General features: G+C 40.1%; 1 protein-coding gene and 1 long non-coding RNA gene across 2 annotated transcripts in view; one reads left to right on the top strand and one right to left on the bottom strand.

Moving 5' to 3' along the window:
* Nucleotides 1–1,524: 1,524 nt before the first annotated feature.
* Nucleotides 1,525–24,527, bottom strand: part of LOC124379822 (lysyl oxidase homolog 4) — a 28,502-nt gene continuing 5,499 nt past the window's right edge. The window contains exons 4-14 of the mRNA XM_046840401.1: nt 16,989–17,027; nt 15,759–15,969; nt 14,282–14,459; nt 11,407–11,561; nt 11,136–11,291; nt 9,377–9,536; nt 8,367–8,610; nt 7,065–7,180; nt 6,439–6,575; nt 3,237–3,348; nt 1,525–3,082 (exon numbers count right to left, since the gene is read on the bottom strand). Coding sequence (XP_046696357.1) covers nt 3,012–3,082; nt 3,237–3,348; nt 6,439–6,575; nt 7,065–7,180; nt 8,367–8,610; nt 9,377–9,536; nt 11,136–11,291; nt 11,407–11,561; nt 14,282–14,459; nt 15,759–15,969; nt 16,989–17,027 — 1,579 coding nt within the window. The 3' untranslated portion in view covers nt 1,525–3,011. The remainder of the gene's footprint in view (nt 3,083–3,236; nt 3,349–6,438; nt 6,576–7,064; nt 7,181–8,366; nt 8,611–9,376; nt 9,537–11,135; nt 11,292–11,406; nt 11,562–14,281; nt 14,460–15,758; nt 15,970–16,988; nt 17,028–24,527) is intronic.
* Nucleotides 8,423–13,909, top strand: LOC124379825. Its single transcript, XR_006924536.1, has 3 exons — nt 8,423–8,531; nt 12,053–12,187; nt 13,102–13,909. It is a non-coding gene; the product is annotated as an uncharacterized LOC124379825 (long non-coding RNA).

The following is a 24,527-nucleotide window of genomic DNA, read 5'->3' as shown; positions in this document are numbered from 1 at the left end:
CATTCAAAAGAACAACAGGACTTACAGATCTCTCCTGCTCAAATGTTTTGGTGAACAGCCTTAGATCTAATGATTAGAGAGAGAAACTCACACCTTGGCTGTAGTGTTGCGCTGCCTGTAGCCTGACCTTAAGGATATCAGTGTGGCCATTAAGACCTTGAGAACATCAAATGGACTGAAGTCCAAAAAAGTGGGAATAAAATCGTCAAACGTCTACCTGCATGCTATCTTCATCATCAACTAAAACTCAACCCTAGCAAAACAGAACTGCTGGTCATCCCAGGTGATTCATCTCCAGGTCAAAATCTCCAAATAACACTTCATGACTCTGCTTTTCCCTTCAGCCACTGCTCGTAACTATGGACAATCAACTGTCCTTCTTACATGTCGCTAATGTTGCTCGCTCCTGTCGATTTCTTCTTTACAACATCTAAAGGATTTGATCATTTCTGTCCATACAGGCTGCCCAGGTGCTTGTTCAGTCTCTTGTCATTTCAAGACTGTACTACTGCAGCTCTCTGCTGGCAGGTCTTCCCCTGAACGCTATTCTTCCACTGCAAATGATTCAAAATGCAGCTGCACGACTTGTGTTCAATCAGCCCAAGTTTTCCCACAACACCCCACTGCTGCTCCTTCACTGGCTTCCAGTAGCTGCACGTATCAGATTCAAAACACTGATGATGCCTACAAGGCCAAAAATGGACCAGCACCATCTTACTTTAGAGACCTCATCACATCTCACACTGCACCACGCTGTCTGAGATCCTCCAGCACTGCTCCACTGGTACCACCTTCTCTCAGAATGAGAGGTAAGTACACTTCAAGGCTCTTCTCTGTTCTGGCACCGAGGTGGTGGAATGAACTTCCTATAGATGTCCGAGCACCGGAGTCCCTGACTATCTTCAAGTGACGATTGAAGACCTTCATCTTTCTGAAACACTTAAACTAGCACTTAAGTTTGTAATCTTGAGTATCAGTGTAGATTTATTCATTGCTGGAGACTCAAAGCACTTTTGTACGTCGCTCTGGATAAGGGCGTCTGCTAAATGCCGCAAATGTAAATGCTGAGCAACACCACGGCCCTTGCTGAAGCCTGGGCTCATCTGGACCACAAGTCTGACCTGATGGACACCCAGCAGCACTTTGTGCACTAGTACATTAGTGAAGATATGGTAGAGGGTGAGTTCTGTGCTTTAGAGAAGAACTATAAAGAGGTTTGGATTGATTCTTGAGAAAGAAAGACAAGTGCATATTGTTTATCAGCTGTTCAGAAAGAAAATCACATCCAGTCATTTCTACATGTAGCACTAAATCACTAGACGCTTTTCCAATGGCACTACATCTTGAGGTTATATATTTTTGTAGCTGCATAATTATTCTTGCAAATATAAAACAGACGTAACAAATGTTTATTTTCAAGTATTAGTGAAAGAACCATCTAAAATAAAATGAATTCACTGACCCGCTGTTTCTTTTTCAAACCAAAAAAAAAAAGTATCAAAAGGTCATAAATTACAGACCATCAAATATATAAATCATGATTCAAATAAATCTGTACATGACAATACATTGAAGATGAAGCACATACACACTGATCACAAAGCACCGACACAGCCGAGAACCGAGGAGGACACGAGGTTGTACCTGGGGCTGGAACGTGACTGCGTAGCTGTGAAGTAGCACAAATACCTGATAAACTCTAATGAAAAGGTTTCTGATACATGATTCTAGAAGGGCGTCGGTGTTTGCATAGCAGAGAAGGCCTGAATAAAGCACCGTTTTGTTGTGAATGAAGGAAACATACGAGGTGTTTCCTGCTACCTGACTGGTTACTGATTGATTGATTATGTATGAAGTCTTGAAAGATGTTTCCACTGAACTGGGAACGTTCATAATGAAGTAAGAAGAAGAAACGCAGAATTAAAGGGTCAGGTCATGGAGTATCCCGAGGATTGCAAACGTGTGAAAAGAACAATCAATTGATGTTCGTAAGCAAAATGTAGAAACCGGATTCGTTTATACACACAAATGCAGTTAATATTCATTTTTTGGTCAAATCTGGAGGACAATCTAATCTGTTTAGAGCAACAAAAAATACACACAATTGTTATGGCAACAGTAACATAATGGAAAAACACGGACGTCTCAGTTGTACATGCAAAATCGTTCTGTTGGATAATCATGCTTTGTAAAAGACTTTGACAGCTTTGCCAATCTCCATGTTCCCATTTTCCTTCTCATTTATTCTTATATAATAACAATTCTCCTTATATAATACTTTGAGCTAGCATTCTAACATCCTGCGTTGGTACCAAAAAGTTTCAAGACTCGCTCTGTTGATGAGAAAGTACTTTATTCCACACGATCGCCTTCAAAACGGTTCCCTTGCACAGTAATACAGCTCCCAGTGTTCTTCTGGAGCGTGTCCTGGAAGCCCCTTTCCGATTCGAGCCGGATCTTCATCTTCGGAAGTCTGCAGGAGCCAAATCCGGTGAGTTGGGTGGGTGTGTAGGTGAGATCATGTTGTTTCCGGCGAGAAACTCGTGAGGAAAAGAGCAGACGTGGTAACGCTGTACACAGGACGATGTCTTTTGGCACGCTGACTTATGAACGTCGGTGCTCCCTGTGACTGCGCGTGCTTGTGCTGCCATCTGTTGGTGTGTTACAGAACTAGTATCCAAACTTTTTGATACCACCTCGAATGTCAGAACTACTTCGCTAATGAGATCTAAATGATTTATTTTTACCTCTGTTTCAATTATAACTGGTTCAGATATTAAGAGAAAATAAAAGATCTGGATTAAAATGACCCAGAATTCTGGACCAGGTCCTACTTCGATGTATTCACCTGACTGACAATCAATTTTAAATAACTCTCTAGAAACCCCACAGACTGGAATGTGTTATCATTGGCCACCTTCTCCTTCTCCTTCCCCTCTGTCCTGAAGCAGGATGAGAGGATGGCGAAGGAGAGTTTCTTTTTTTTGCTTTCCCAGTTCCTCTACAGCTGATTAGAGGAAGTTGTTGGAAATCTGACGCCGGTGTTCAAACAGGTCCTCGACCTCGGCGCTGTAGGCGTCACCTGTAAACAAGCAGATGGAGACATGAAGTGCGTTTGAGCTCCTGATGTTTTCTGTTATATTTCATTACTGCCAGCCTTTTCAAAGCCTTGTGTTTTGTTACCATCAGCCGTTTCCGGACATTTGTGTTTAAATAAAATGGAACGGTCCACTCACCTGCGTGACATCCATACAGGTAGACTCTCCCACCATCGTACCTGCATCTGCACCGCATCACGTTGTTCTCAAAGTCAGACTCGGCCATGTCCAGCGTGGGGTTCACCTCCACCTGCAGGAAGCCAGAAACAATTATTATAGAGCACATTTAGCAAAAAGGTTTCTTAATAACCCAGTCATATACACACACACACACACACACACACACACACACACACACACACAGAATGATCTAAAACGTGCACCTATAATCAGAGCCGAACATTCAGTTGTGTATGGAAATGTGTGCAGAGAACCAGTACATAATTGGTTCAATACCAGACTACCAATAAGCTTCAGGACAAACGGTTCAGTTATCAATACTTGCGTTGTTTTATATCCATATATTTTGGCCTCAATGGTGAATTAAAAGCTACTCCTTTTCATTTTCCGTACCTCAATGATGTCATGTGGCCAACGTTATATACGTTTGTTTGCTTGAACCATCAACAAAAATTCATCCCAATAGTTTTTCCGGGTTGCGTCCGTTGCTGGAGCGGCTGAGAAGGTCTGCTGTCATTATGAGAGTGGCCTCTAGAGGCGATTCACTGACACCACGTGCTGTTTGTTTTTAAACGCAAGACAGCGCGTGCTGCACGGAGAGCGTAATATTTATTTATTTATAATTTATTTGTTATTTAATTATATTGACTAGTTACAGTTTTTTTTTCTGCACCAAATTAGTATCGTTATCCGTACTGGTATCAATCAAATGTAAACGATCATCTCCTCCACATACAGTACATTTGTGCGAGGAAAAAAAAAACAAACAAAAAAACAAGCCCTAATGACTTTCCCAGCTTTCGGCCTCGAACTTTTTTATTTAACAACACATTCTCATTTTTCCGTGCCGCATGAACCTTCTGTGTCCTCATAAAAAAGTTCATCTGTGAGAGTGTGAAATTAGATTTCACATTTTACTTGAATTTTTCCCAATTCCTGAGGTATTACAGAAAACAGAACTGGGATCGTGATTCTCCTGTGAAGAGATCTGTGTAATGAGATCCCTGAGAGCAGATTGCAGTTCTGATTTCTAAATAACTGTGCAATCAGAGAAACGCTCGTCTCAAACCCAGTCATGAGTAATGCGTTTAAATGTATGTTCCTAAATCTGGCGCACCGCAGCCCAGGCCACTCTTTTACAGAGCAACACCCAGCGATAGCATGAAATCCACGCCACACATGCATGGAAACTCACGCTCTCACTAACTGACTTTATTAGTCCGCTTTACAGCCCTTGCAAATATGGGGGTTTCATGGCAACCTAAAGCGAAAGCGAACACACATCTGAGCATTACGTAAGATCTGTGTTTGATCTGCACTGTAAACCGTATCATAAACATGGTATTGTCATTGTCCCGGGCGGGTTTAATGCCATGTTTGTCACCATCTTGCCTCTGGAAAAAAATTTAAGTAAGTATAGAATCTAGTCTTAAATTATAGTGATGAAACAAGAAACATCCACTTCACTGAACTGCAGCTAAAAATGTCTCCTGTGAAAAAAAGAAAGAAAGAAAGAAAAAAAAGCATCGTCGGTTAACCAACATTAACCAACAACGCCATTACCGTAATTCTCCCCCATTACACGTTCCTTTTTTAACCCATTTTCCACTGTACTTTTGTTTGTAGTGGCTGACTTTATGAGCTTTGCCTGAATGTCGTAATGAGATTATATGCTCTTTAAACTGCTTCAGGTTCAGAGTAGACAAGGTGCAAAAACGCTTTCACACGACCCTGAAATAAAAAAAAGAAGGAAAAAAGAAAAAGGTGCTGACTCACAGCTTTTTCTATGAACCATTACAATAATAGCAGGTCTGAGGAGCTTAAAATCCAGAGCCTGAATCCTTTCATTATTAAAAAAAAAAAACACACACTCACTCAAACACGTGCAAGCGTGCATACACTCAATTAGTCCCAATTACTCTCACTATCTGCACTTTGCATCGCTGGAGAAACCTTCTGAAAATCCGTTTCCCATTCAGGCCAAAAAGCTATTTTAAAACGGGGTGTTTTGTGCTTCTACGCAACTTCATGCTAATTTTAATACATCATTATTATTTCTTACACGTTGGAGGAGTAATGAGGTTATTTTGACCCTTTAGATGCATTTTTTCCCTTTGCTTTGTGGTTTAAAAGTGCTAAAAGTGAGGTCCTGCTGCGTCCTGAACCTGCACACACCGGCTAATAGGAGATGAATAAAGTGTAGGATACCTCGTGGAGCTGAAAACTGCTCAGGTTTGCAACACAAAACAGAAGACATCATAGTAGAAGCACGCATGCTGGAGCGAGGCGCTGACGCACACAGACAGAAAGCGAAATGAGATAAATATGTGTTTGGGTGTTTCGCTGCAGTGGAATTGTCTGTCTACAGGGTAATTTGTGTCTAGAAAATATGTAAAAACAAAAACAATGTATAGAGACGTGTATTCAAATAAAAACATGCGGTTTATCGGATTGATCGTAAAACATCGATATTTCTGTTACCTGCATGTAAACATCGATCCTACCTGGGACTTTATTGGATTTATTGTCTATACAATACAACATTAAATAATCCAGAAATGTTCCCTTCACTTCAACTAGCAGACTCCAAACCTGTTCCAGCATGATGATGCCACTGTTCACAAAGTCAGCTCCATGAAGATCTGCTCTCCATGGGGTGGAGTGGAAGATCTCCTGCTATACATTTCTTAACTCGACCCTATTAAACAATGAATGTGAATGCTGACTGCACCCCAGGCCGCCTCACCAAACACACTCCTGCTTATAAGATCTCAAACCTCCACAAAATCTAGTAGAACATCTTCCCAAAAGTTTGGAGCTTTTTATTAGTATTATATTTTATATTCTAACAGCAAATGTAAGAAATTTGGAATGAGACGTTCAAAGCACATAGAATACTCGGATATCCACAAACTTTTGGAAATAATGTGTAATAATGCATCTCTATTCATTGTATGAACGACTCAATGTTCTGTGGGTTTGCTGCATCAGCTGGAGCTTCTGAGAACATTTTCTTAATAGGAGAGTTACAGGAGAGTTACAATCGAGTTTAAATAAAAAATCAGAGAAACAGAAACAGGAATAAGCAAAAATAGTACAACAAACACACACAGGAACATTCGGTGTGTGTGTGTGTGTGTGTCAGAGGTGTGTGTTTCACCTGGAAGATGTAGTCTCCAGGCCTAACATCAGTCACGTCAACCCACTGGCAGTCGATGTCATGGCGATACGTATCCCAGCATCCCACTGTAATGCCCTGATCTCCCATGTTATAGCAGGTATAGCGTTTCTGCAGGCCTGTTGCCAAGGAAACGACAAAAAACATACGTGTGTTGTTTTTTTCCCCCTTGACCACATCATATAGCTCTGATGTAAATCTCAAGTCATTTTCTTTCCATAGGCTTAAACACTTCTACAGATATTCCACAAACTGTTTGAGATCGAGATCTTCACGTGCAGTTAAACGCTGCCAATTAAGTTCAAGTGCTTTTATTCACAAAGCAAACGAACACTGAGACTCACAGCATGGAATAAAGATAAAGCCTTCATTTAAAGGGTTTAACAGATCGTACAGATTCCCTGAATCGAATCACAGACGCCACGTGTTTGTTTTTACACGCGAGACTGCGTGCTGCACGGAGAGCAATCCCATGATTCCGAGCACTAAGACGCCCCTCGATTGATTTCATGCACTGAAACTGATTAACTGTAACTGATACTCCGACATATTGGTACAGAAATGTGATTATTGTGTGTACTGTGTAATCTCAGTAATAAGAAACCCACCATCCGGGCAGAAGGTGTCCTCCAGACAGAAGCTGGCTTTGTGTCCCTCTGCGATCTTTGTGCCGTTCAGTGTTAGAAGGTCGTAGTGTGTGAACACCTCGATGCTGTGGTAGTGTCTTCAGAAAACATGCAAAACCACACAATCATTTTCATCTCAAATACTATTCCTCAAGTTCTTCTCCTTTAATTCAAAAACGTCTCGTAATGATCTCGTAATACATGTTACCCCAGTGACCTTCAGCAGGAGTGTTTGAAAGGGTAGGTTGAATGATCTATGTGAATGATGACGTGTAGAAGGTATGATGAACAGGTGGCATGCTACAGTTATTCTAGATTTTTGCCGGAAACTTACATGAGAGTGGAAGTGATACAGATTTCTGTAGAATTCTTGCATAAAAAAATAACAGAGAAGCAAAATAAAATGCTACGGGTTTCTCGTGCTCCATTGTGCTCAGAGGCAAAGTGAAAAACCAGGCTGTGCTCTCAGCTGACCGCAGCATCCTGACCACAGCTATAAAGAAACCGGACCGGGACGAAGCAGAGCAGAAAGAAAGAAATAACACCTCTGAAAGAGCTTTTTGGAGCCGATACTGAGAGCTCAGAACTGCCAGGAGGGACTGAAGGGGTCTCTGGGGCTTATAGAAGTCCTCCGTGTGTGTCTGTGTGTGTGTGTGTGTGTGTGTGTGTGTGTGTGTGTATGTGTGTGTGTGTTGGTCTGCTTCTGAGTATTTATTCTTTAATAGATGATGTGTCAGTCCACGTCCAACAAAGACTTACTCCAGGAACCTTTCAGAACCAAAACTATTTCGAGCTAAAAATCTAGCACGGTGTTTAGACAGAAAAACATTTTTTATCCCCTGCACTGATCCCTTCTACAAGCAGTCGCATTTTGCTGGCAATTACACGATGATCAAGAGCTTTTCTTTGTTTATGTGCAAAATAAAAGACATAATGACTTTATAATCCAGCCCTGTTTTTTACATAAGCGAAAAAGAAAAAAAAAAAAACATACTGTATTTTGGGAGTTTTAAATCTTACTGTAATATAAACCACATACAATTAACAATAATATACATAATTTAATACATTTCTGGAAGAATCTCTACAACACTGTACAGTATGATGCTGAATGGATTTCTACAGTTATCTAACAGTATCAAAAAGTTCCTAAAAGTACCATTTATTGCTGAATTCTGCCGTTCTTCCTGAACATTTTTCCATTTTCCATATTTAGTATTTTATAAAAGTTACAGCAGACTGAATGCTTTCGACACTGTTTTTTCTTTGATTCGAGACTCTTACCTGTGGCACTGGTGCCAAACCCAGGCGTCACGTCCGGCCCGTGGCCTGAAGTCTGCGCGTCCCAGATTCATGATCCGTGAGGAGAAGCGTAGCAGGCGTCGGTGGCCGTAGGGCCAGTTCATATGGGCGGCTGAGGACGAGAGACAGCGCTCCTCATGAGCACAGGTGAGCAGGTGGAGAGGACGATCCTCCAGGTACGCAGACTCCTGGACCAGCTGAGCATCCAACACCAAGTCTGGTGCCGCTGGACACAGATTTACATTCAAAAAAGTCATTTTGTAGCATTTAGTTTTCAACACGTGCAAAATGTAAAAGTAAAGACGGATTTTACTCGCAATCAGTAATAACTCGGGGTGTAACGGTACATGTGTTCGTACTGAACTGTTACGGTACAAGACTTTCGGATAATCCCTTTAAACTCGCGGAACATCGTTAAAACTCTATAAAGTGGCAGAACGCAAGTTTTAGTCTCTGCCTCGCACCCACAAAAATAATATAGAAAAAAATCCATATCTCTTGATTGTCGTAAAAACATTGGTGACGCAGGAAGTCATCGATTGTGTGCAGAACGAAATCCGAGTTGCGCGGTACAAATGGTGTAGCGATATACTCAATTTAATCAATATAATAAAACCTTTTTATTCTATTTCCTTTTAATATATTACATTTTTCATTTTAACCAAGTAAGGAATTTTATCCGGAATTGTTTTTCAAAAATGTTGAACCGATCCGTGACTTAAAAACCACCGAGGTACGAACGGAACCGTGAGTTTTGTGTACCGTTACACCGTCAGTAATAACATAAAAAACAATCGCCAAACTTCTTTTTCCATGTATTACACTAATCTACTAATATTATACTAAAAACGCCTGGTAAAATAATGATCCTGGACCTCAAAATAAAATTCAAGAAGTTTTAAAAAGACACTGCCGATCTCCTGGAATGATCTGAAAAAGGGCATGAAGAAAGAAAATGGAGGAATTCAACACTATAAGGAGGATTGACTTACTCTCAGCACAGGTAACACCGGCGGCTTTGACTCCTCCACCACTAGGGCAGTAAACATACCCGTTCCTCTTACACTGTTGGATCGAGATCTCGGTCCCAATACAGTGAGTCCCACTGAGAACGACCTCCTCTGCACCTGGGCTCCCAGACCAGTACACAGTCTCCAGAGCACAAAACACAAACAGAACAAATTACTGACAGGTCAAAAAGCTAGCGAAACGCACACAGTCTCTCTTGTGTTGGTTTAAAGAGCGAATGGTGTCCAGATAGCCATTTATTTTCATTTGCTTTTAAACATGAAAACCGCGGCCAAGTAAATAATTGCAAATGGAAATATTTCATTGCCATCATTAGTGCATGGAGATGTAAAACCACATGATATTCACACAGAAGCTCCGGCATGTACACGGTGCCAACACTAGAAAAGCTGCAATAACAAAATAGCAGTTATGCAAAGAACAACAAATAACTCAGATGCACGTTTCCTCACAAGCCCAAAAAGGATCAGAATTAGCAAGCAGGCCAGAGATTCACTGAATTCACTGTCTGGGTTTTACTCCTTAAACCTGCAGCATTTATTCAATATTATCGTGTTGTTTTTCCCCTTGCTTTCGCTCTTCCTCATGCTATTAGACATCTAAGTTTACAAAAAAATACCAACAGTGTCTTCATCCAGTGCAAAAAATACAAAATCACAACTATTTAAAGTGTGTTTTTCCTTCAGTCTTTGCTACTTTTCTGCTACTTTTTCTTGGCCGTTTGGAAGCATTTCATGCAAAGCCTGTAATTATCTCCTGCATGGGAAACAACAGAAGACTAAAAAACAAATGCAGAGAGGATATAAACAAATCCAGAGCACAGTGGCACGCTAGGCGACAAAACATCTGCTCCAGTTGTGTAGAGAAAGAAAAAGGTGTGCAGTCGGCCTGCGGATTCTGCTTTAAGGGCAAACATGCCTTTGGCTTTTCAACAGTAATAAGATATATATATATATATTAGGGCTGTCAATATTAAGGAGTTAATAACATAGATTTGTTTTAACGACACAAATGTTATTAACACGCGATTATTGAAACGTTCTGTTTCATAGTTTTTATTAAAAATATAAATAAAAAAGTACGTGAAGATATCAAGAAAAAACCCCACTGAAAAATTAATTAAATCGCTAAACATTTGTTTTACTGGTGCACCAAGTCTCAAAACAAGCACCAAAATCAAAACGTTCGGAGGCTAGTTTTGCAACACACCACCAGATGGCAGCACAAGGCTGCACACACGGTCACAGGGAGCACCAACCTTCATAAGTCAGTGTACCAAAGACATCATCCTGTGTACACACTCTGTCACCGAGCTCTCCTCGCACGTGAGTTTCTTGCCGGAAGCAAGATGATCTCACGTCAGCACCACCCACGTCCTCTTCCCGAAGGTGAAGTTCCAGCTCAAAGGTCATCGTTTTGATACCATTGCGGAAATCCAGCAAAATTAGAGAAGGTGCTTGACACCAGTACTTCCAAAAGAAGACTTCCAGGACACGTTCAAGAAGAATACTGGGAGCTGTATTACTGTGCAAGGGGACTATTTTGAAGGTGACGGTGTGGAGACGTAGACAAATAAAGAACATTCTTCAAATAGAACGAGTCTCAAAACCTTTTGATCCCAACTCGTTTAGTGTGTGTGTTTATGGCCTTTGTGCTTTGAATCACTTAAGAAGAACACATACAGACCCCAGAAAGTGTGACTTGTGTCTATTAGGTTTGTACCTGGTGAGCTGAGGATGCAAAGCCCATGCCAAGCTGTCGGCAGACCACCATGGCCTCTTTAATGCCCCAGTTTTCACTGCACACTGTCCCCCAGCGCCCATCTATCAACACCTCCACTTTTCCCTCCAAGGCATCTCTTCCTCCTGTCAAACGCACCTAAGAATGAAAAAAAGTTTGATAGATAACTAAAGTAAATAGTATAAAAAGTATAGTATAATTTGATTAGTACGATAATTCAGACTGTGTGTGTGTGTGTGTGTGTGTGTCTCACCGTAGCTGACAGTCCAGTCTTGGGAACGTTGCAGCGAACAGAAACATCTTGGCCGTGTTTGCAGGTGTACAGTGGAACATCCTGATACTTACACTGCTTTATGGAGCTCTCATGGCCTGTACACTGCACTGAGTTCATATGGATAGGACCCGTACCTGCACAACACACACACACACACACACACACACACACACACACACACACACACACACACACACACACCAAAAAATTGTTTCCTTTTGGTTACCAAGCCTAAATTTAGACATAGGTGTATTATTAATTAACTTTATTAATTTTTGTCATTTTAAAGGTCCTCACAAGACTAAAAAGAAAAGCTTTTGTTTGCATTTATTTGAGTGTGCAGTCAGATTCAGTTCCACAAAATCATGTCTAGTGTTTATTGACTAGCAGCGAGTCTCTTATCCCCACATTAGCTCCCTCTTCAGCTGCTAATAGCGATTAGCATGTTTTTCTTGGACCAGACAGCCACTGGGCTCGTCATAAAAAACACATCAAAGATGGCACAGTTGTGATGTGGAAGGAAGTGTGTGTGTGTGTGTGTGTGTGTGTGTGTGTGTGTGTAGTCAGCAACCCTTTACAAAATTACACCCCGAAACCCAGCACATCGTTTAATGTTTCGAAATAGAAACCCCAGGCACGACGGAGGGACAGGAAAGAGAGTGCTGGAATCTGTCATTTACAGCACAGTTGGGTCATGATGTCATCGCGATGAGCCAATGGGAAACGGACGATTCTTTCTTCTCATGACCTTTACGCAAGTGTAAATGTCATTTATATGCATTAAATATTTTTTAAATTGCAGAAGAACGAAAATGATTTTTTTTATTGCATTGTCATTGTTTTTCAACAAAAAATAAACTCTGATTTAACAATTAATTAGTGGACCCCCTGCAGGACCACCTGTATTACACCCCTAAACCACCACCCCATAATACACCCATATACACCCCATTCTATATTACACCCATATACACCAAATCCAATAATACACCCATATACACCAAATCCAATAATAAACCCATATACGTCCCACCCCATATTACACCCATGTACACCCCACCCCATATTACACCCAAATACGCTTAAAACCCATATTACACCCATGTACAGCCCATCCTATATTACATATTACACTCTATACACACCACCTATAATACACCACTATACACCCCACCCCATATTACACCCCATCTCATATTACACCCTATATGCCCCACCTTATAATACACCCATATACACCTCACCCCATATCAAATCCTATACACCCCACCCCATAATACAACCTATACCCCCACCCTATAATCCACCCATATACACCCCACCCCATAATACAACCTATACCCCCACCCTATAATCCACCCATATACACCTGACCCCATAATACACTAATATACACCCCACTGCATATTACACCCATATACACCCCACTCTATAATAAACCCTTTTAAACTGCACCCTATAATACACCCCTATACACCCCATATTACACACATATACACCCTACCCAATAATACACTGCACCCTATAATACACCCCAAAATACACCCCTATACACCCCTCATCCACCACAGTTGGTGTCACTGGTCTTTTGGTGTTTCTTGAGACTGCATTTAATAGTGCATTTGGCCACATCTGATATTTTTGCTTTTTCTCTGATTTGTTTTTCATTTTCAGACTGCTGATGTTTTGCTTCAAGGCCAGTGGAGGTTCATAGCGACGATGGAGTTCACAGCAAAAGATTGCAAATGGTGCATTTAAAATGGACTCTATAACGCACACTGGATCGACTGTACATAGTTTAAAATCAGAGATGCAAGACTCCATTAAAGGTTATGAATAAACGTCTAATATGTCATGGCTCATGAAGCCAGTTTCTGTGGGCTCAGCTGAACACACTTCGAGAGTTGAATGCTAACTGATCAACAAGTTTGAGAAAAGTGATAATGAGACAAGCTATAATTCCTAAAATTCCCAAAATTCCCAAAATTCCCTGCTATGTGCAATGGATAGTTTTTCTTTTATTCAAAGCAATTTTTAGTATTGGCATTAAATCCTGGCTGTACAGCAGCGACTTATGGTAGAATTTTCTCAGTGGAATAGAAAATAGAGGAAAAACACAGACATTGAAATGGATAGAATTACCCGAGGGTGGAATATAAAACTAATCCTGTCTGAATTAGGGTTTTAAACTGGATTAGTTTGACCAGAGAAAGTTCAGTAGTGTAAAAATATAACAGGACTGTTTGGACAGAATAAAAAGCCTGAATAATTCACTAATAATGTCAGCATTATGTGGCAGGTGATGCGAACAGTAACATATTCCACATTACCGTGAGGTTTGTTCAAACACTGTGACTATTATGGAAGCTGCTGAATTATTGCTTATTCATGACGACTCACTTCAATTACATCCTCTTCACATCCTCAGTCAGATTAGTCTTTTACAGTTCAGAAAATAAGCTGTTTCATATAGAAATGTGTGTAAAGTCTGTGTTACAGGTCACATTAACCCATTAAACAGAGGTTTTCCATGTGAACTTTCTGCGTGCTTTTGGATCACATGATGTTTCCTGTTTGCTCCAATGAAATGGAAACCTAATAAGGATCAAAGTCAAAGCATCACTGTGAAGCTGCGATGTTCCAACATCACAGAAAAGCCATTATATTTCTTTTTTCTTGACATTTTTCTAAACTGAATTTGTTCTGAACCACTGATGAAGTTCCAGTTTCCAGTCCATTTATATTGAACTATTTTAAATATTATTGTATGCAATTCCATCAGATCTCATCCTCAGACAGAAGGATTTCTGTGTAACACTGTGTTGTTTTGAACATGTAGTAACCCAAATCTTACCTTGTCCCAAGTATGCGCTTCTCAGGGCTTCTCTGGCAGTGCCGAAGCCCAGCTCCCTACACACTACGCTGGCAGCGGTCACGTCCCAAAGGTGATCACACACTGTCCCCCATTTCCCCTCTTTCAGCACCTCCACACGTCCCTCTCCGAGCCTGGGACCTGATTTCAGACGCACTGTCTGCATAAAATACACAGAAAAGCTTTGTGAGGAAACATTTCCGAATTTAAACCCAGCGTTTATTATTATTTTAACATATCCTTGTAAAAAAAAGAAATTTCTTCACTTGAACTACAGTAGGAGACCCAAAACCGTTCCAGCATGACAATGCCTCTGTGTACAAAGCCTGCTCTATGAAGATACGCTTTCCATGGGTTCTCCTGCTATAGAGCTCCAAACCTAATGAACATCTTTGGAATGAATGTGAACATTGACTGCACCCCAGGACTCCTCACCTTCTCACCTACATCAGTACCTGTGACTTGATGTTGAATGAATCCCCGCAAATGGAGACGAAATGAGATGTTGCGAAAACCAAAACACCGATCTTATGCTCGAGTGTCCACAAACCTTTGCCCATTTAGTGTATATAAAAGTTCATTGTGTTTTTATATCTTTATCCAGGCCTCATGTTTTACTCTCATACAGCCAAAAGTATGTGGACACCACTCTTAATTATTATTGCCTTTCCCACTGGCCAGAGAGCTTCAGTTTTTCTTTAATTTCTGCAAAAACAACAGCTACATGGAATTGGTTTCCATGGCAGAATTGCTGCACACATGCCTAAAAATCACAGTGAAATGCTCAGTGTCAGCTAGAGTGGTTCAAAACACACAACCACTAGACTCTGGGCAGTAAAACATGTTCCCTGAATCTGAAATTTTAGGATGCTATCTGCCAGACTGCAAGAGATAATAGTTTTGGCTTTGGGCCAAGTTTCTTAATTCCAATAAATGTTATTTAGAGGTCGACCGATTAATCGGTATTGCCGATTTATCTGCACCGATAGTCGGTTGCTAAAACTATCTGCAAAAATCCATACTGATAGTTTTTCCGGCTTTCGGTCCGCCGTCATTTTTAGAACGACCTCTAGAGGCGAATCGACAAGTATGATCCAAACTAGCTGTCGGTAAAAATCCCTCGACCTCTAATATTAATTCTACTGCATAAAAAGACATTTAGACAACTTTGTTTCAACTGTCTGAGAAATGCTGTTTTTTTCCTCCTGCATGGCGACGCCCCTGTGCACACGGCGAGCTTCATGAAGACATGATTTCCCAGGGTTTGTTATGGAGGAACTCCAGGAACCTGCACAGAACCTTAAACCTAAACCTCAATCTACCTGAATACCTTGATGATGAATAGGAAAGTCGATTGTGAATCTCATCCTCACCGAAATAAGCCTGATGGTCAGGTGTGTGCACACCTTTAGCCTATAGTGTATTATGATAACTGATAGATTGGTCAAAGTGTGCGTACCTGAGATGCTGGTGGAGCTTGAGGCTGTCCAGAGCTCGACAGGCGCGAGAACTGCGGACCGGGTACACAACGCACCACAGCATGCATCCCACCATTACACGGCACGTCACTACGTGCGAAAGACAGCTGAGTCTGGCATTGTGACAAGGAGATCTCAGCTCCTGTGCACTTCACCTTCTCTACCCAGTAACCTTTTTTACTGACTGCTGATCTGTGAGACAGAAACAAGAAGTCAGATTTAAAGCAATTTAAGTTGAACTCTTTTTATTGATGCCATTCAACCAGAGAGATACGAAGTCAAGTCAAGTTTATTTCTATTGCACTTTTCACAACAGACTTTGTCTCAAAGCAGCTTTACAGAAATCAACAGTCAAGGTGATGACACACACACACACACACACACACAGACACACATATATATATATATATATATATATATATTGTTTTGTTTTGTTTTTATTTTGCTTACATTATTATTTTTATTAATTCTTTATTTATTTTATTGTATTTTTTTTGTGCTCTCCATTTATTATTTATAAGTAAGTCAGGGACTGTAAAGAGACTGTAAAGTTCAGGCAAAGAGAAAGGGATTTTCTTACTTTAATATATATATATATATATATATATATTTTTTTATTAATTAATTTATTTTTTTTATATGACCAGAAGGGTTGCCAAGTATTGTGAAACTTTTCTGTATCACCAAGCATTTTAAATCTGATTTGTTTTTTATTTGTATAGTCTGCATCAGGTCATGTATCTAATAAATGAAGCTGGGTGGGAAAGGATTCTTCCAGTCTTCCAGTAAAATAAAACTTTCAGCAAATGTTTGACTGTGAGGGTGACAAGAAAATGTGAGAGTCCAAATAATGCTACTAGGAGGCATGGTTTAATATTTAAAATAAAACATTTGGAAATTGATTTAATTGATGTCAAGGCAGGGAAAAACCAAAAAAAAGACGTGATAAAAAATCAGCTGGATCTTCTCCACACCGATCACAATTAAGATCAAAGCCAGGGTTGATTTTAGACAATTTGCCTAAACACTTTATGCGAATGACGAGCACATATAAAGGAGGTGTGTGTACACAACAAAGGGCCTTGGACTATTCCTGGTCTGTGAAAACATGATTAAGCTCCGATTCCCAATTCTGCTTTATTAAAAGGATTTGAAGAAATTTCAATAATATGTGTATTACACATGCGTCTGTATAAACCGTCATCACTCACCGCATGGCTGAATCCGCCATCTTGGAGTCCCACTGTTTCCTAAAAGAGAAGAGATTCAATAAACCGTGAAATAACCAGAAAAATACACACGAACACCTGGTACCAAATATGAACTCAACAAATATGTTCCTTAGCGCAGAGACACGCCGGTAAACATGGCGTATTTTTGTGTGTTTTTGTTACGCCACCAGTCCAAGATTCAGTAATTCAGACGCTTGTCTCCATGTCTTTTCCAGGCAGACAGGATTTCCACATACACACTCACACACATGTACACACATCAGCAGAATCCTGCTTTACCGTATAGGGTCGGCTAAATAAATACAAGCTGTATATATGACAGACAAAACAAGCTGAGGAGGTTTGGTGGTTTTGTGACTTACAGAGATCTCAGTGTTCCTTGTTTGCAGGCAGACAGCCCCCTGTGTCTTTTTTTAACCCCTTCTCTCTCTCTTTTTTTTTCCCCTCTTTCATTCTAGCCTTTTATTTTTATTTTTTTAGTATAAACCTCGATTACATTATACATAATTACATAATGCGATTTCGTTTCGTAGTAGAGCAACAAGGAGTATGTGGCTAATAAATGCCAGATAAATGATCTAAATATTCTTTTTAGAGCGTAAAGAATCTAATCCATCTACAAACTCAAGGTTCTGACTGACTGACTGAAACAGAAAAATTTCAAAACAGTGCTATATGTGCCTTTAACCATCCCTTTAATAACATAAGCTCTATTGGGCCTTTTTGGCTAAAAGAAGCTGCCATGCAGGAGCTGTTAGAGATTTCAGGAAGCTAAGAAGATAATAGGTATTTAAGCTAAATATAAGCACAGGCTACTGACAATTTGAAGCCACCAGGCTGGTGCTGATTGGGAGCCACACACCACATAAGAGGTGGAAAGTATGATGGCGATCCGTTTACAGGTTTAACAGGGTTACAACACGGCTTTCTTTAGCAAAAAATAAATTCAAGCTAACAGGAAAGTCTTCATCTAGCTAGAAATTATAGGTGTGATGCTAATAAAGGAAAACGCCCATTAAACAATGTCAGGAGAATTAGTACATCTACAGGTTTACATCTCAGATTGTACCACACACACACACACACACACACACACACACACACACACACACACACACACACACAAGCCTGACACACTGCCGTCTACCCCACGCAGCATGTGTGCTGGTGGGCTGGTCAGGTTTTTGCAGAAGTGCTCATTTGCCTCTTGCACACCTACGAGATCTTTCCACCAGCTGAAGAACTGGAGAACGTAAAAATAAAAGTAGAGGAGTTTCGAAAATATTTCTGAACTCTAGTAAAACAATAGATTATAAAAAAAAATCCATTTAATTAACGCTTTTATATGAAGCAGCTCTTGGGAAAGTTCATGAAGGGCACAACGGCAGACGCCATCAAACCACAGAGTTACTGAGCTGAGTCAGAGCTAATTACTTTATTGGCTAATCTGTGTTCGGGGAGGAGAGATGGCTGGGTTCTCCTCGCTTTAATGTGGTTTCACAGTAAACATGGCTGAAGGGAGATGCCGTCTGTGTGAGTGCTTTTTGCATTAAATCTCAGAAGGGGAAAGTGAGTGTCGTATTGTGGAGTATAACAGGTGCAGGACATTACGATGTTCCTAAAGAATGAAGTGAAAGCATGAAAATGGACTTTCTTTAAATAATAAATAATAAATTAATATTTAGGATCATAGACACTTTTCTGAGCATGTGTATATTTCTCAGAGATTCAGTTTTACTCTTTGCATATTCATAAATATACAGTTGTTTGCCAGAACACAGACAATGTTGAGTTTTTGTTATTAGGTCGGATTTGGCCTTACTTTTAAGTCCCTATGGATAAAAATCTGAATATGTAAATATCTTGTAAGTAGAGAAAACAACAAATTACTTTTACTTGTGTAATTGAGTAGTTTTTTATTTTGTGTACCACTTTTTAAAATCTGTAATTGAACTTTTAAATGAGTATATTTTGTTTGAAGTTTTGTACTTCGTTACATTTTAAATAATATCCGTTACTGAGTAAAATATTTAAATCCAAGTTTATTTCTGTAGCGCTTTCGCAATAAAAATTAATTTTTATCAATTAAAAATAAGATAAAAGTTTTAATATTTAAACTACGTTTATTTATTCTTCATGAGCAAAACAAAAAAGACTGTGGCAGGAAGAAACTCCCTTAGATGGTACGAGGAGGAACCCTTGAAAAGAACCAAAGTCAAAGGGGAAACCTTATCCTGAGGTGAATAATGTTCTTTCTACAGTCTTCTACAGTCAGGTGGAGGTGTGGAACCAGGAGTTCCTGAGCAATTCATTACCTCAAGCTCATTTTAGATTCAAACTCCTCCATGCCAGAGCTTTTAAATGATGAATGATGGAGAAACAGCAATGTGAATAAATAAATACAAATAATACAACGGGGGAAAAAACAATAACGCTCAAAAAAATACTTCTCTCATTGTCATAAACGACATTTTACTTTGTAACTCTGTAAATTTTACTCAAATAAGCTACTTTTTACTTTCATTTGAGTAGACGTTTAGATCTTTACTTGTGTTTAAGTACAATCTAATTTAAGTACCAGTACTTATTGATTATTTGGGTAGAATATTTGATCACTCTTTCCAGCTCTGCTAGTAAGAACAGGATAAAGAAATCGCATGCTTTTCAGTATGATGATGCTTTCACATGTCTCTGTGATGTGATTGGCAGGAATCTATACCAGTTACCCGTTAAAATTGTCTCAGTGAAAAAGGTTTTCAACTTCAGCTAATCTAATTAACTGAACCACTTTTTTAATAGATGATTAATGATCCCGGTTTGACCTCAAGATTCCATGTTCTCTCAGTGGAATTCTTCTCAAAACATTGGATGGATTAGCAATAGCAGGTAGGTCAGGTAAATGTGTATTTGCATGGAACCTCATGCTCCAATTCCTTTGCTTTACACACAACATTTCTGGATATAAGTGAACTTGTGATCATTAATGGGGAATGAGAAAGTGGTAGTTTAATTGTTAAGGTTCTGGATTACTCAATCAAAAGGTCAGGGATTTGAACAATAAACAATCTTCCACGGGCACTGCGTCATGTCTGACCCCAGTTTCCTAACAAGCTGATTTATGCGAACACATAATTTCAGCGTGCTGTAATGTATATGTGACAATCTAATATAAACTAAAACCACTTGACGCTAGCGAAGCTCTTAGATATCAGCAGCATATTTTTCTCCTTCACTAAGTGAAATTGCAGGAAAAATTCAGGCCCAGATTCAAAATAAATACATGTAATGTCTCCCAGAATGTGGTTTGAAATGGAAAGAAAAAAACACACACTAAACCTGTCTTGACCCTTGAAAAGTCTGAGAGCATTAAAACATGACCCAGACGATCTTATTCAATATACCATTCAAAGTCCCACTTCCACCACCACAGGCAGCCCAGAGGATTTCATCCTGCCAATATTTATTTCTAAAGGCTTCAAAACAAGGAACACATGCTATTTCTGTAGAAAAGTAAGTTCTGCTGAAAGCTTTTGAATAGGAAGGTGTTGCTGTATTTATGCAGCCAGCTCTGAAAATGCGATGTACCGGACACTTCCCCAAAGTAAACAGCATCAATATTTTGCAAAATATTGAACATGCAGTCAAATCTACATTGGGAATTTAAATTGGCTGCATAAACACCATAGAAAAAAGACAAGACACGGCTATTCTTCACTCAAAGCGAAAACGAAGCGAGCACGCTGAGGCTTTAACGGCCACATGGGCGAGGTCCTGTGCTGACACAGCCAAATCGAACACGGCTATTAAAGTGCAGTCAGAGACGCTACCACACGATTCCACCTTATAATTACTGGACTGTGAGCACTGCGTCCCGGCCCCAAAGGACAGAGGCTCGGAGTTCCACGCTGAGACATGACATAAAGTTATGTGCTCTCCACTCTTGTGGCCCTTAACCCTCTGTGCTCCAGGGGTCCTGCATAATGGCCAACCCTGCACTCTGATCTTTTTCTGTTAGAAAAATGTACACTTAATAGGTGTAACATTCTAACATTCTGAGTGGTGAAGTGAAGAACACTGATGATCTTCATCATGGTACCTGTTAGTGGGTGGATTTATTTATTAGGCAGCAATTTTGTGCTTAAAGTTGATGTTAGAAGCAGGAAAAATGGGCGAGTGTAAGGATTTGAGCGAGTTTGACAAATTGCGACGTCTAGACGACTGGATCAGAGCGTCTCCAAAACTGCAGCTTTTGTGGGATGTTCCTGGTCTGCAGTGGTCAGAATCTATCAAAAGTGCTCCAAGGAAGGAACAGTGGTGAACCGGCGACAGGGTCGTGGGGGACGAGGATCATTGATGCACGTGAAGACTGGTCCACGTGGTCCGACTGTTTTATCAGCAAAAGGGGACCAACACGATATTAGGCAGGGGGTCATAACGTTAAACTGATCAGTGACCATGAAGTTATGCCTGATCTGTGCATGTATGCATGTTTGCACATACTTGTTTTGCAGCATCTCAGATTGGAGACAGTATTAAATCGCAGAAGCAAACTGCATGTGGGTAAAGTCGAAGGAAAATCAACCTGCAAATCAAACTGTATGCACACAGTAAAACCCTTTCAGAATTCCGTCAAACTAATCTCATCTTAAATCCAAATTAAAACTAAATTTATCAAATATCATGGTACAGGATCCTGTAATTATATATTACAGTCACAAGACAGGATTGAGCTACGAGACACATAAACAAGGCCAAACAAGGCTACACGGCCTTCCAACAACGACCACAACTAAAACAAAGCGATTCCGGTCATGCAAGAGGACTTTAGATCGGATTTTAGAGAACTCTATGCGTCATTTTTAGAGTGTAAGAAAAGTCTGTTTACTGTAGCTACACTGGTGCTGAGAGATGGTCCTAACAGTGACCAAAGTCGAATTGTATAAAAACAGTGGAAGAATAAAAGCGGACCAGAAGGTTCTGAGCTCAAATCCCTGGACTAAAATCAGAACCAGTACTGGATCCATGAGCAAGACCAGGAGTGCTTCAAAGATGTTGTACCATGGTCGATCCTGCACTCTGACCCTCATGTTCTGATATTTGAGAGTGCTTGTGGAGATTTCATCCCAAAGGTGTTAAATAGGCTTAAGTTCAAAGCTCTAGTGCAGAGCACTCAAGATCTTCGCTTCTAACCCAGATAAAGCATCATTTCTTGGACATAGCATTGTGCACAGGTGCTTTGTCATACTGGAACAGGGTTGGGTCTCAGTACAGTGAAGGGAAAATCTAAAGCTACCATACCCAAAGACATTCTATACAACTAAACTCTGTGCTAACAGTTTGGTGAGAAACAGTTTATGGCTGGAAAAGTCAGGTGTCCCAATACTTCTGCGCATAGAGTGTTTGATAGAGTCTCAGATTTTCAGTATAAATGCTTGTATAAACAGCCAGTGGAATGGTGTTACTGTGTCTCCTGCCAAATTTCAACCCTTCACGCTTCAACCAATTTGGAAAGAACAACAGCTTTGCACTGTAATCTGGACTGTAACCTTCTTATTCTGTATATAACTTCAATTTAGTGGTCACATTCAAAGCCATTTTTTATTTCAGGTTCTTATAGGAGGTATTTCTGGACAGAAATTAACATGCACATTTTACTGGGTATAATCATATGTTATATTCTAGCAGCAGCAGCACCCACTGTGCTTTCATTCAGATGTAGAACACGGCAATGGTCACTGAGATATTATACAACGAGTGTGTTTATAATATATACACCCATCAGTATAACATTATGACCTGACTAATATTGTGTTGGTCCCCTTTTGCTGCTAAAACAGTCGTGACCTATCGAACATCAACAACATGAACTTCTTCAGCAGTTTGAGCTACAGGAGCTCGTCTGTTGGATCGGAACCACACGGACCAGCCTTCACTCCCCAAGTGCATCAATGATCCTCGTCCCCCACAACCCTGTCGCCGGTTCACCACTGTTCCTTCCTTTAAGCACTTTTGATAGATTCTGACTACTGCAGACTAGAAACATCCCACAAGAGCTGCAGTTTTGGAGACGCTCTGATCCAGACGTCTAGACATCACAATTTATCAAACTTGCTCAAATCCTTACGCCCATTAAGAACAGCAAGCTTTATGATTGCATACAAAATGTCTTGGAGATATAAGTCTATTCTAATGTACTTGTGTTGAGGTTTCTTAGAATCTTTTGTCTTTTATCCGAGACTTATACTGAATACAATGCAATAGTTATTTGGGCCTGGAGATGTTAATTTATGCGAGAGCGAGCAAAGTAAAGATCTCAGGCTTGTATTGTTAGAGTGTGTAATATAGTGGCATTGCAAACATCATCTTGCTTTCTTCTTTATCTTGGATGACTTTTAACTGGGGGATGTGGAAGCTCAGAGCTCAGTTACTGATCAGAGTGTCAGCTGTTCAAGACATTATATCACCAGACTCATCACTGGCCCTTGAGCAAGGCCCTTAACCTTCTGTGCTCCAAGAATTTCACTGTGTTATAATGTATATGTGACAAGTAAAAGGCCACTCACTTGGAGAAGGGGCAGCTCAGTGTTTAAGATGTTGGACATCTAATCAGAAGGTCGTGAGTTGAAATCCAAGCACCACTAAGCTGCCACTTGCCCTTGAGCAAGACCCCTAATGCTCAGCTGCTCAGCTGCATGAATGGGATAACAGAGCTGCTCTGGAGATAGCTGCAAGTCACTCATCTAGAATGTGTACATTGTGGTGGTACCGTTTTTATAAATATATATATAATAGAAGTAGATTCTTATCTTGGTGTGACAGAGTTTCTGTAAACCAGGCATAAAATATATATATATATATATATATATATATATATATATATATATATATATATATATATATATATATATATATATAATGTGGGCAATTGACCTAAAATTCTGCTGAAGTCCCATTAGACGAGTGAAAAAGTCTGAAAATTGACTATGATGGTTAATAAAACAATGAACTGGATTTATAAACTAGTGCTGCATTTTCTCTACAAAACGCCGAGTTTTTTGCATTATGGATTTGCTGAATCAGCTCATCCTCTGAGACAGTGTGGGCTGCACCATTATGATGAGTGGGTGTGGGTGTGAATCTACTGTATGTTTGCCTTTTTTTTCTTTTTTTACCCACTTGCTATCACAACAGGACAGATCCGCTCTAACCCAAACGTCGCTCCTAATTACAGGCCGAGCGTGGTCTTTAAAGAAAACTGTTGATTTTCTTCCTCTGACACAATGTACTTTCTTCATCATGGCGTTTACATGAGATGAAACATCCGTAATCATGCTCCATCATCTATCCCAGTGTGGGTTTCGCCTGGGACGTTGTTTCGCCTCAAGCCTCAAGTCTTATCACATCATTTTTTGACAAAAACAAATTTAGAGAGACAATAATCACGCAGCCCTTCTCATAACACGGGGTGAATTTCCTCGGTCAGCTGTTTGATGTGGAGAACATGATGACAACAGCCTT

This window comes from Silurus meridionalis, chromosome 26 (genome assembly GCF_014805685.1).
Source record: "Silurus meridionalis isolate SWU-2019-XX chromosome 26, ASM1480568v1, whole genome shotgun sequence".
Classification (NCBI taxonomy): Eukaryota; Metazoa; Chordata; class Actinopteri; order Siluriformes; family Siluridae; genus Silurus; species Silurus meridionalis.
This window is presented reverse-complemented; position numbering and strand designations above follow the sequence as displayed.